Consider the following 13,019-nt stretch of genomic DNA (forward strand, 5'->3'; position numbering starts at 1 on the left):
TGTAAACTATTCTGCACTGTATAAAACCAGCCATTTCGCGAATAAAGAGGAGAACGTATGTTATTAACCATATTGGTTGGACCTGCGTTTTTGCTCTGTCTCCAACCCCAGAGTCCCTTTTATCACCTTGATACTTTTGCCTTACATGAAAAGGACATAGCTTTATTGCACTGTTGCTCTCCATAGAATGGAAACAAATGCATTTTTCAGTTTGCTTTTATTTTTTAAAAGGAGTAAATCATTCCATTTTCATTGGATGCAAAGTAGGAGCAAGTAAATAGGTCATGCTATTAGAAACTCACCAAAAAGTATCTTGACTCGTATATAACCACACATTTTAGGATGTTAAAAAATAACAACCTGTATATATAGATTTTCTGAGAGAAGCAGAATTCTTCAAGAGTTGTGATAGTATGTGTGAATTAACAGGTGTCTGCCTACTAGAAGTTGGATGCTGCTGCCATATTTTCAGTTTCTCAGTAATAGATAATTCTACTTCTTTTTGATGGTGCTTCATTTCTTTTAGCTACAGTTGACTGCTATGTGATTTTTATTTTTTTAAAATATGGAGATTATTGGAAGCCAAGGTTTTCACTCACACATCAACTTACATTTGAGAGAAACATGAACTGAGAGATCTGATGGGTTTTAAAAGAACATGAAATTTAAAAAGGAGCTATCCAGACTACACATTTAGTGAGAGTGTGTTGGTTTTGCAGTAATGTACATATCCAGAAAAGTCATTGGTGTTCTCATAAAACAACTTGCAAAACCTTTAAAACTGGGGTAGGCCAATAATTCACAGTGACTCTCTGATCCTCCTACTTATTATAGGATGAACTCCTATTCCTAACCATCACTGGCAAGGCTGAAGCAAGAATCTAGCAACGGCTTTGATAGAAAAGTGCTTTTCATAGACTATCCCAACATGTCACCGCTTTGTTTTGTCTCTGAGTAAAAGATTTCCTATTAAAATCTATTTTGAATGTATTTTGGGGGTTTTTGTGTACTGAAATATGAATGCTATATTTCACTAAGTAAAACTGCTGTCTCTTCTCTATACTTACAATTGATTTCATTCTAAAACTTTTACTTGAAGAGTTTTGTTTCATTTTAGGCTGGATATTATAGATGTACTGGCATTACAATATGAAAGGTTTAAGCAAAAGAAATTTTCTTTTACACTAAATACAGCTTCAAAACTCATTGGATTTCTTTTTTCCTACCTAAAATTGACAAAACTAGATTCACGGTTTTATATTTGAATTATCTCTGAAAAGAAATGAATCTGTTTAAAAGTGTGATTCAGTTCTAGGTGTCAGGTGCTTGCTATGAAAACAACATGGAAATTTTCTCCCTGCCAATGCCACACCCACACAGTGCCAAAGATTGGAAGAGCAGTGTCACCCTGTAGACTTCCAAGCATAACAAGGGCCTTCACTGGAGAGAAAAAGCAGCCTAGCAGGTGAAGAAAGCACAGGTTCAGATCAGGACTAACCAGAGGAAAAAAGAAGGAATATTTAAAAAAAAAAAAAAAAAGGACAATAAGCACATTCATGAAAACCCTAACTTATAGGTATTTCAAACTTCATTAAACTACATGAGTTCTTTAGATAGGAACAGCAGAAATTTACTCCATTTATTTTAAGTATGATCCATTTAAGTTTATTAACTAAGCATTTAAAGCATTTTAATACAAAGTACCCATCTCCACACAACTTTTGTTTCCTGACAGAGGGAAGGAAATATTCTAATGAATTTGCAAACTGGATTTTCAAAGTGGAAAAAGGACATGTATTTAAGCTATGATCATAACTTTATGTCCCAACAATAGTTTCTTCTTGCACTACTGGAAGAGAACATCTTTGACTCCATACAGGATGTACCCATTTGTAACTCCCAACCACAAAATAATGAGGTGGCAAACAGAAGCAGCAGAAAAGACAAGTAAATTGGATCACATGTTGAACCCCAGCCTCAGCCTACACATAGAATAGGTGGAAAGAGCCCTCTATTGCTCCCTTCTGCTTCATTTCAAAAGCTTCCTTTACAGGTTTGTTTTATTATTTTTCGCAGTTTTAAGAGTTCAAACATCCCAAGAGCAGAAGAATGTGAAATTCCTTGGAGGTTTTCAAATGGGATTTTTGGATGAGTCATCACCAGAAAAATTTCCAGTGTCCCACCCCAAAAGTGAGCCACTAAAGTAAGAAGATGGATTAGAGCTGTTGGCTAAACAGCAGCAAGATTTTCTGATATATTCAAAACATTTGCAAGGTCTCTATTCAGTGCCACTTAGCTTGAAGGGAAGAAAAAAAGATTTTGACTAGGATAGCTAGGTATAACTGAAAAGATTTTCTTAAACTCAATTCATTATCAAAAACACTCAATGTATAAGAGGAAATATTAAGACTCATTCAATTTTAATGTGAAAGTCAACCCATCTTATGAAGCCATCCACAAAAAACTTCAAATAATTTTCAGTTGCTGTATTCCAGCCCACTTCCTAAAGAATAACCTGAAAATTATTAAAAGCTACTCTTCCTACACTCATTTAACATACCAATAAAAGTGTAGTTTCATATAAACATGGGTAATACTGAGGTGTGCTTTATGAAATAACTGGTGAGCTGACAGACTAAACAGTTAACTCTTCTTGAATTTTCTACAGGCAGAACAGGGGAAGCAGTCACCATCAACAACCAAGTCACAGAACATTGTCTATTCCTGATGAGAGCACTTTTTTTCCCAATAAATATTATTACCAAAGAAAAGGACAAAAAAACCCCTTCCCCCACTCCAAAGAAGTCTAAATAATGAACACTGACAAATTCCCACCATGGGGTTAACAAGAGCACCTCAAGCTGTTTCTAAGCTCCAGGGACAGATGGTTGAAGAGACTAAGAATGACTTCAGGGTTACTCACTGCTAAGGGACTCTGTACTTTAGCTAAGAATACCTTTTAGGAAAGCATATCCATCACTGATGCTATTGTATCAATAAATTTTATATTAAAAACACAACAGTGGAAAGCAGCAAGGTCAGTCCTCTGAGTCACTAAACTCCAAATGATCCTATGTTACTTTCATGACAGAACCACCATTATGGCTTACTTGTTAAATAGAAATCTGCAAAATGACAATGAGTAAATGTGAGTTTTGCTAATGACACTTTGCACCACACACCACTGTTACTGCAGTCCCTTGACTGGTATTTTCTTTTAACATAGACACATGTACTGCAACCATCTGTGGATTTTACAGACACATCCATAAAGTCACTTCAAAATACGAACACTATTGATAGACAAAGCAAACATGGAAAGCTTTCTACGTGAATAAGCAGTGTTGTGTGCTCTGTTTGAAAAGTAAAGAGCTAAGAGATCAAAATAATGTATCATTTTATCCTCTACATGCAAATAAAAGGAATTTTTCCCATTGGCATTGTTTATAGAACTCTGAAATACCGACGCATACAAGATGTACCTAAAGCAACTCTTAGGGAAGCACTGCCACAACTCAGTCGTTGTGGGATTGCATTTTATGGAAATGGTTTGCTCTAGTTCACCCCTGGAAAATGTATGGTTTATCCCCAGTCTGTACCCTCCCTGCAGTATCCTGTATCTGTAACCTCATTGGCTGGAGAATGTTACCGCGCCCCTTTGAACCTCTGTGATAAGAATGCTAAGGCAGAAGGCTCTGCCCCTCTTGCCCCTCTTCCCCTGGAGGCGTCCGGACGCTCCTCTCTCCTCTCCCCCCCTTCCCCCTCCCCCCTTCCCCTCTCCCTCAGTGAATAAACCCTCACCTCATCAGCACCCCACCGGCGTCTGAAGTCTCCTTGCCTGCTAGCACGGGAACACCACGACCCCAAAAGACCCCGGGGGTCTCCGGGGGGCACTCCCCGGGGAGCCCCCCATAAATTTAAACAACAACAGATGACGCACCAACGTCGGGCAACGGCATCGACGACCCTGGGGCAGGATGGACCATGGTAACTCCGTCTCGGTGCCGTCTCCGGTGGAGCGGCCGTTCTGGGCCATCGCGGCCCGGGGCGGCCCCTCCCCCACCGCGCGGAGACCTCGTGAGCCACCACGCGGCCGTCCCACCACCGCCGACCAGCCCGGCGCGGGCCCGGGTCCCGGCCCTTTGGGGCCCCGGCCCGCCTCGGCGCTGCGTGGGCTGTGCAGCCCCGCCAGACGGCGCGGCCCGGGCGGCGCGGCTCCGCCACGGCGAGGCTCCAGCGTGAGCCCCGGCGTGGCGGAACCGCTGCAGCGGCGCGTGGCTGCGGCGCGTGGCTGCGGCGCGGCCCCGGCCCGCCTCAGCTCGGCGGCGCGGGCTGTGCGGCAGCGGCGCGGCACCCTCTGACCCGCGGCAGCCGCGGCGCGGGCGGCGAACCGGCGGCGGAGTGGCCCCGGCCCGGCACGGCCCCGGCGGCGGAGCGGCCCCAGCCCAGCGGCCGCGGCGCGGGGCAGTCCCGGCGGAGCCGACACGTGGTCCCGGCCCCGCCGCAGCGCGCGCGGGCCCCAGCACCGGGAGAAGCCGCGCGGACAAGCAGCCCTGGACAGCAGCGAAAGGAACTCAGCCAGACGGCCATCAGAGAAGGAAAAAGCAGTCTTCAGTTGTGCCCAAGCCCCGCACCTTCCAAAACTCGGTTTTGTAAATTGTGTAACCTCCTTCCTTACCCTTACCCCCTCCTCTCCTCGCTGCTCCTTCTCCCTAACCCCCCTTTCCCTTAACAAACCCCCGAGAGTTAACCCTTTCCTGCTAAACCCGGCACGGCACAGCTAACACCACATGCTGCGCTGTGACCGCATGGCCACCATGGCCACGTGCTCTCAGTCCCATCTTCCGCTTTCCAAGTCCCACAAGGTAAACGCTAAGAAACCAAACCCCAAAGCTAAAGTGAATTTGTAATACCAGTTTTGCAGCCTTGTATAATTGTTAATGCTACTTCGATTTCCTTTCCCTGTTTTTCTGCCCCTGTCCCTTGCTGTTCTGGCCAAACAGCAGGGTGTCCCAAACCCCTCCATTTCCTTCCCATCCCCATGAAGTAGTTTTTACAATTATGCCTTTCTAGTTTTGTGTGTGTAAATATTGCAGATTCCCCTGTTTTCTAATTTAGAAAGCAGAGGCCTTTTCAGGTCACAAGTGTGGATCCAAGGGAAGCAGTTTTTGGATTGTCTTCTTGTAAGGCGCGATTCAGTAGTGTAGACTATTGAATCTGTAACGCTTTTGGGTTTATGCTGTCCTCAGTTAGTTCTGAGGGTGATTGATAACCTAAATTGGTGTCTGAGAAAGTATTTGACGGTTTTTGTAGTTTTTTTCTTTTGTTTTTCTTTTGATGACCTAAAACTGGGGGTCTTTTGTTAGGTCTCTGACAGTTCTGGTGCAAGTATGGACGAAAAAAATCCCCAATGGGTACATATGGACGAATGTAAACAATTGCATGCAGAGTGTAGGTCCTTTCGGTTGAACCAGTTGGAAAGTGAAAGGAGTGGTTTGGCTCAGATCTGTGAGTGTCGGTGACTTGCTGTTCAAGCCTTACAGGATTCCGTGACAGATCAATGGCAGCTTGAGTTGATTTAAATTCCTCACTGCCCCTGCCCGGCCCCAATGGGGGAACTGCAGCAGGCCACCTGGAGAATCTGAAGCCGTGTGTGGAGCCCGGGGAACTCCACGTGTTTTCCTGTCCCTGGAATGGGAGCAGAGGTCAGCGCCTCAGCCTAAGCTGGGGGCTGTGGTGGTCTGAAAAGCCAGTTGGAAAAGACTAGACACTATTAGGCCAGTCACGCTGGAAAGGCTCAAACAAATTTGTTAACTTGTTTCAAATCTTGCAATATAAACTCACATAACCGGTCTACTGCAATTACAAGGTCAGATCAACTGTTCACAGTATAACATAATCCTTACTGCAATTGTATTTAGTTTCATGCTGCAAAACTGTAATTACTGTTTCATTTTTTAAATTGTTAATTGTCATATGTCATATTTCTCTTCTCACATTTTAAAGAAAAAAAGGGTGACTTGTGGGATTGCATTTTATGGAAATGGTTTGCTCTAGTTCACCCCTGGAAAATGTATGGTTTATCCCCAGTCTGTACCCTCCCTGCAGTATCCTGTATCTGTAACCTCATTGGCTGGAGAATGTTACCGCGCCCCTTTGAACCTCTGTGATAAGAATGCTAAGGCAGAAGGCTCTGCCCCTCTTGCCCCTCTTCCCCTGGAGGCGTCCGGACGCTCCTCTCTCCTCTCCCCCCCTTCCCCCTCCCCCCTTCCCCTCTCCCTCAGTGAATAAACCCTCACCTCATCAGCACCCCACCGGCGTCTGAAGTCTCCTTGCCTGCTAGCACGGGAACACCACGACCCCAAAAGACCCCGGGGGTCTCCGGGGGGCACTCCCCGGGGAGCCCCCCATAAATTTAAACAACAACAAGTCGTCAGTCTCATTCAGGCTTCAGACTTGTTCTTTGGCAAGGCTATACCACAATCCCAACTGTGCAAACACTAAATAGCATTAGTGAACTAAACTGAAATCTTAGTTTCACCTGTGGAAAATGCCTCACAGAATTCACGTAAACAAGGTTGTCAGATGTTAAACTTGGACTCCATGACTGCTCTAGGAACTGCACAAAGATCCAGTGCCACATGATGTTTGGCCCTTTCTTCTGACAGGCCATCTAAAGAAGCTACAAGAATCCTTTCCTCAGTAATTTGCCAGCTGACTTGAAAATCCACAAAGTTTTCAGGCAGTGAGAAATTTGAAGTGATTTAAGCTATAAGAAGTTAATGTATTCACAGGGAAAACTGAAATGAAATGCCTACTAATTAATGAATTATAACTGAAATATATAGATATTTTCCAAAATTTAAGACTTCCAAAGACAATAATGGATTGTAGGTCCAAGCAACCTACAGCAATCTCTCAAATATTCTTTCCATTACAACTAATATTACAATACTTCTATATAAGATTTCAAAGTGCGTAATAGCTTGTAGTCTCCAAAATTTTGCTTGTTTCTGTTGCACACTGAACAAAAAAAAAAAAAAAAATCATGGCAACATACTTCCAAATAAGTATTAAATTAAGGGCAAATATGTGTTGAAGACAATTTCTAAATTGTCAGTTTCACTTATGCGAATTTGTATTATATTATTTCACTCCTTTCAGATTTTTCATTTCTTCTCCATTACAAAATTGTCTATACAAATATAATCTGAATGTAATTTTTTTCCTTTTTTTCAAGTTGTTATTATTATACTCCACATACTTACCAGTTGCCTGTCTGTATTAATATCAGAGTAAATACCTCACAACTTCAACACGTGAGATGAAGACATTTAAAACATCTCTTCATTGCTGATGCAACACTGAGTTTAGCCTTTTATGAGTTATAAGGCTTCATTTAAGTGCATTTAAGTTTTTAATGAAGTCCTGTTGACTTTGGGCTATTTGTATTTGTCACTGAATCATCATGCTCTGCAAGATATAAGAATTTCTACACATTGATGTTCTCAATCTTTGCTTGCCCACTTATGTTCACACTCCTGCAACATCCAAGTTTTAAACACAACCCAGAAGTTGTCCTTTTCTAATCTACATTAGGAAATCCTTCAGCATCAAATGATAACTACAAAGTGGAAAAATACCAGTATGAACTAAAATACCTTGAGATAATATTTCATTTGAAAATTACTTTTCCTCCAAGAGAAATATTTAGCATGATCACAAAAAGATGGTCCTGTTGCCTTCAGGCCCTGCAATAGAAAAGGTACCATGTTCCATCAAGCACAGGAGGACCAGTCAGATCTCTTGTCACACCTTCTCAAATATTTTCTGTGTGCAGCATAGTGCCTTCAGAAGGGCTCAGAAGGGAAAGAATCCAGTAAATTAGAGAAGCAGTATGAATAACACATGAAATATTCTAAACTATTGTTAGCGTAGGAAAACATATAACCACACAAAGGCGATCATATGTGGTTCTTTATTTGAGCGCGCGGGACACAGGGGCATGGAATGCCCAAATCTTGTGCCCAAGAATACAGAGTCAATTTGTGATTTTTATAGTTTCAAATTATACATATGTTAACTAACCTCCACCCCTAGATACTGGTTATCCTATTTCTTAGTTACTATCTTAAATCATACCTACGCTTCTACCCTGATCCACACTTGATTTGGTTAAAACAATGCTTCTCAATTATCTCCTGGGCTGGAGTCACACTTGATTCAATTAAAACAATAGTATGAAGCTGGTTGCAGAAGCTGACGTTTGTTCCAAGGCCAGGCTGCGTCAAGTTCAGATTGTGCGTCTTCTACCTTCCCCCCTCAACTACCCACGGTTAACTTATACAAAAATTATTTTTTAACCCTCCACTATCACTATGAATATGGAGTGCTGCTCTGAAGACCCAGAGGCACCCCCAAGCAAGAGCTCCACAAATCCCGAGTTCTTACAGCTGGCTGTTGCACACCCTGACAGTCACTCCACAGCAGCAAAACCTGTTCCAGGGTAGCAGATCAGCAAGCCAGTCATCCCTTTCGTGTTAAACCAGTAGCGATCGATCTTAAAAGCCTTATGCATTAAATACAGAGAGTGTGTGATTCACAGATTAAGGTCTCAATAAAGGTCTCCAAGATTTAACTGAATACCCTATTCCCATAGACAATCCTGTTGACTTACTACTCCACTAGGAAGCGGTACTTCTAATTTAGCATACCACATTTTCTGTACAGGTAAAAATCCAGACTCAAACAAGAAACTCTTGGGAAATAAAAGTGCTCCAATTCCAGAAAGAATAAATGGCAAAATCCTTCTTAACTAATAAAAATATAGGTCTTTAATATACAACCCTTTTTCTTTTGTTCTAGATCTGCAAAGCTTCAGTAAACCATTGGGAAAAATCTTTTCTGTTGAAACATTAACAGCTGTACAATGATAATAATTTTATCAAGGAAAGGATCCAATTTTATTGGACATAGCAGTTGGGAAAAAAACCCACCAAACAACAGCCCATATCCCCCAAAAATTCCATAAGCAAGCCTAGGAAATCATGGAGAAAAAAACCAAAAACAACTGCATTTTGTTGACACTGACCATCACTTTCACAGATAAAAAATGAAAACTACAAGGTTTCCAAGTGCCCCTGAGGGAACTTATTTCACAGTTACCAAAATTTGCCATCTGTAGCTTCCTTCTTTAATGAAGTCTTTAGAATAGACTTCATTGCAGATGAATAGGAACTGTAAACTCTTCATTGTGGGGGTTTTGACAACTTGTGCAAGCTCTTTTAAATCAAAATTTCTTGCATTAAAATGTAGGTTTATCCTTTCACAGTGAATCATTACACACTCTGTTAGCCTGTTAGTCAGCAAGAACATACCAGTAGCACTTTGAAAGCAGACTATCTATTACTGTCTAATGATACATTCCAACAATCTGCTAAAACTGAACATGCAGAACTTCACATCTCCGTGGGCTACAATAGCATAGGCATGACTGATGCTTCATAGGTTTAATTGTTTACATTATTAGATAAATGCAAATAAATATAGAAAAGATTATCCTAAAATTATTACAGGTTTCTATTTATTTTGGCCATTAGGTTTAAAATCATCACTTAATGGTTTATTGAATTATTAAAAAAAAAATGCCAACAGCTATTGAAATAATTTGAAGACCATTTGATAAGTAACATATATCACAAAAAATTATTCACCTGCCATCATTTTTAGGTCTTATTTACTTTCTAAATAAACATCTGCATTAATATGATGCTGAGCCGATATCTACATTAATTACTTTACTGTTACCTCAACCTTTCATTCTCCATCTCTCATTCATCACTTTCAGTCTGTCATGACCTATACCAGATCTTTGAAGAACATCCTGAAGCTAATAAAGCAAACCAAAATGCATAATAATGTACCCAAGAAAAATACAAACAGGTGATACTGAAAATGGAGTGTTGCATTATGTTTGTCCTTTAACTGTCCAAGTCATGGTCACTTGCCTTTATTTTACAATTATGATCATCAGCACATTTGTAACAACCTTCATTTTGTACTTGTGTCTAATTTACATACATATCTTCTTATCCTCAGACTTAACAGTCTGTTAAATCCACTTAACAGTCTACTAGATCCACAAAATCATAAAATAAAATGTTAGGAGAAAAACTGCTTCCTACACAAAAGCATTGATTTACTATATTGTCACCATGCCTCCAAGACATCAATTAAAGGAATAAAAAAGAGAAATAGCTAAAACATTGAATACCTTACTTTCAACCCATCAGTCCTTCTTTTCAATCTCACCAATATCTTTTTCATCCCCCTACCTCCATGTATATATTTCAACTCTTACCTCTTCCTGCAGCTGTGGTTGTGTTTTACAAAAGCTTGAACTAAAATGTGTACAGCTGTGTATGTATTTATGGCCCAAGTTAAAGCTATAGACTTGCTATTTAGGAGGAAGAGTGGTTTGTGAGACTAGCATAATGGGAGCTGACAATAGCACCATAAACGTGCAGGAAAATGGGAAATGGAAAAATTCATAAGCTGGACAGTCTCAGAGCGTGAGACAGCCAGATATAGCCATAAAACTAATAAAAATTAAATGGAAATACACAAATAATAGCAGGTTGGTTTGAAAAAAAAAAAAGCTACGCAGATTTATGCAAACAGACAATTTCCCCCAACCACTTAATATTTACCATTACAGTAATATAATCTAATCATCAGTCAAATACAGAACCATAAAATAGTCAAAAAATAAAGAGCTGCATGTCAATTTTTAAACCCTTGCATTTAATCGCACACTTTTCTTGATTTATAATCAAGGTAGTGTGTTACAATCCCCTGTGGGAATGGTTTCTCCCCCCTCAGGGACCCCTAGAGCTTATAACCATGTAGTTTAACCCTTCCTCCCCTTTCTGACCCTATTGGCTGTGTCCCAAACTGCCCCTCCCTGGTGGGAGCTAAGAAAAGACCCTCTTCTTCTGTACACGCCCTCTTTCCCTCCGGACACCACCTGGAATAAACGTCTTGAACTGCAGCTGGGGATCAGAGCCTCTTTTGGAGTCCTTTATCCTGTCCATGAAATATTCCTCCAAAGCCTTCTAAGGCCTGAGCTAGCATTGGAACCTCAGAGGAGTTAAAGGAGGATTTATTTCAGTTGGTGCCCAAGTAGGTTTTTATGAATTATTAGAAACCCACGTGTGAGCTGGAGACCTCCAACTAGGGTGTCAGAAGCTTTTGGGAAGATCAACTTCCCTACAGCATTTTTGGCCACATTCTGTAGCTATAACTGTTTAGGGATTAAGCCTGTAGCTTCTGTTTTGCGCCCAATCACGAGTGGGCGTACGACAGGAACCTCAGATGCTCCTGGCACTGTTCCACATTCTCACAGGACCGGTAATTCCCTCTGTTTGGCTGTTATCCTGGGTATAACTTCCTAACTGGGAGGGAGTAATTTCTTACCATCCGGTTTGTGGTAGACAGGCTCTAGGACCCTGCGGCCAAAACGGCGGTGTTTTTTTTTTTCTGCCGGTAAAAGCCCTGTCAGCCCTGGGACCGCCCCACCCCAGGGAGCCGTGTTTTATGGGGAATCCCCAGAATGGGCAGGTCCCCCACAAGCCAGGCAAGGCAGCGGGACCCCCCAGTGCCACCATAGCTGGGAAAAAAGCAGCATGAAAAGCGCTCCCAGTCCTGGGGCTTGCCCCACCTGTACCCTCTGTAACTCAGGGACACCGGACTGTAGAGCCAGCTTTACTGCATCCGAGGGGTGGATTTTGAACAAATAGCTTTCAGAAATATCGAAAAATGGGCGTTCAGTTATCTGTTCACCAAAAGAGTATATTAAAACAGCTTCAAGATCTTTTAATTAACATTAGAATTTGAAAAAAGCTGCAAAAAAAAAAAAAAAATTGTGCGCTGGCTAGTAACTGAGTTACCAGAACAGGACCCCCAGAAAATAGATACTGTCTCATTTTGGGATGAAATTGGTTGTGTTCTTACAGAAAAGGCAGAGAAAAATGATAAAGTTCCTTCTCTATTTATTCCCATATTTTTGCAAACTCGTAAAAAGCTTCTGGAGTTACAAAAAAACAGCCAGCCATGGAAAACCTCCCTATGTAACCCCCTCTCAGACCCTCCCGACCCTCCTTTATATCCTGGTTTAGATATTGTACCATCCCCCCAGTACCCTTTTAACACACCGGGTTTTTCTCGGGCTGACTCATCCAGGGGTGGGATAACTCCACAGGGCTCTGGCCATGCTGCAGGTCCCCTGGGACCCACACTCCACGTGCTGGAGAACAATGGCGCTGACCATGTGCTCATTCCTTCTTCCCATAACCCTTTCTTCTCCCTGATCCCCGCCCCTACTCCATACCCTTTCCCCAATCCCTTTGTCCCTTCGGCAGCCCCAACATCCCCCTCCTCCCCCTGCCTCCCTCCTGACTGCCGCAGCAGCAGTGAGGGGGGTGGGCCCGCCTCACCTTACAGCCACAGCAGGGGGTGTGATTGCCTCACAGCAGGGGGATGGGAGCAGCCTCTGCCACAGACCCAGGACAACGGGAGAGAGCCTCCGCTCCCCAGCCCCCAAGGGATTGCAAACACTGTACCTCCTATGTCCTCCGACACTGGGAGACCAGCAGAAATTTTAAGACCTCTAGCAAATGTGGATGAAAACATTTTCTCTGTAGCACCTGTCACATATGTCGGTAAGAAGCATGGAACCAGGCTATACCAGCCACTCTCCTACCAGAACAAGAAAAAACTTGGCAAAATACAACGTGAATTTGGCAGATCTAGTGCAATCTTTAAAGGCATGTTTCATGCCACATTTAATTCTAATGAGATGGTGCCCAGTGACATCAAAGACTTATTTAGATGTCTCTTATCTCCCTCAGAGTATGATCTCTGGAAAGGTATGTGGAAAAGAGCTTTAAAAACATTATTACATGAGATTCATCAAACCCCTAATGCAGCTAAAGACAATGAAGGACATGATATTATACTTG

The 13,019-nt window shown here is 42.2% G+C and overlaps 1 protein-coding gene across 1 annotated transcript in view; it reads right to left on the reverse strand.

The window, feature by feature from the left end:
* The window catches only part of LOC134563452 (glutamate receptor ionotropic, delta-2-like), an 845,768-nt gene extending 833,054 nt beyond the window's left edge, over positions 1-12,714 (reverse strand). The window contains exon 1 of the mRNA XM_063421373.1: positions 12,213-12,714. Within this exon, the coding sequence (XP_063277443.1) occupies positions 12,213-12,336 (124 nt within the window). The 5' untranslated portion in view covers positions 12,337-12,714. The remainder of the gene's footprint in view (positions 1-12,212) is intronic.
* Between the last annotated feature and the right edge of the window lie 305 nt (positions 12,715-13,019).

Source organism: Prinia subflava, chromosome W (genome assembly GCF_021018805.1).
Source record: "Prinia subflava isolate CZ2003 ecotype Zambia chromosome W, Cam_Psub_1.2, whole genome shotgun sequence".
Classification (NCBI taxonomy): domain Eukaryota; kingdom Metazoa; phylum Chordata; class Aves; order Passeriformes; family Cisticolidae; genus Prinia; species Prinia subflava.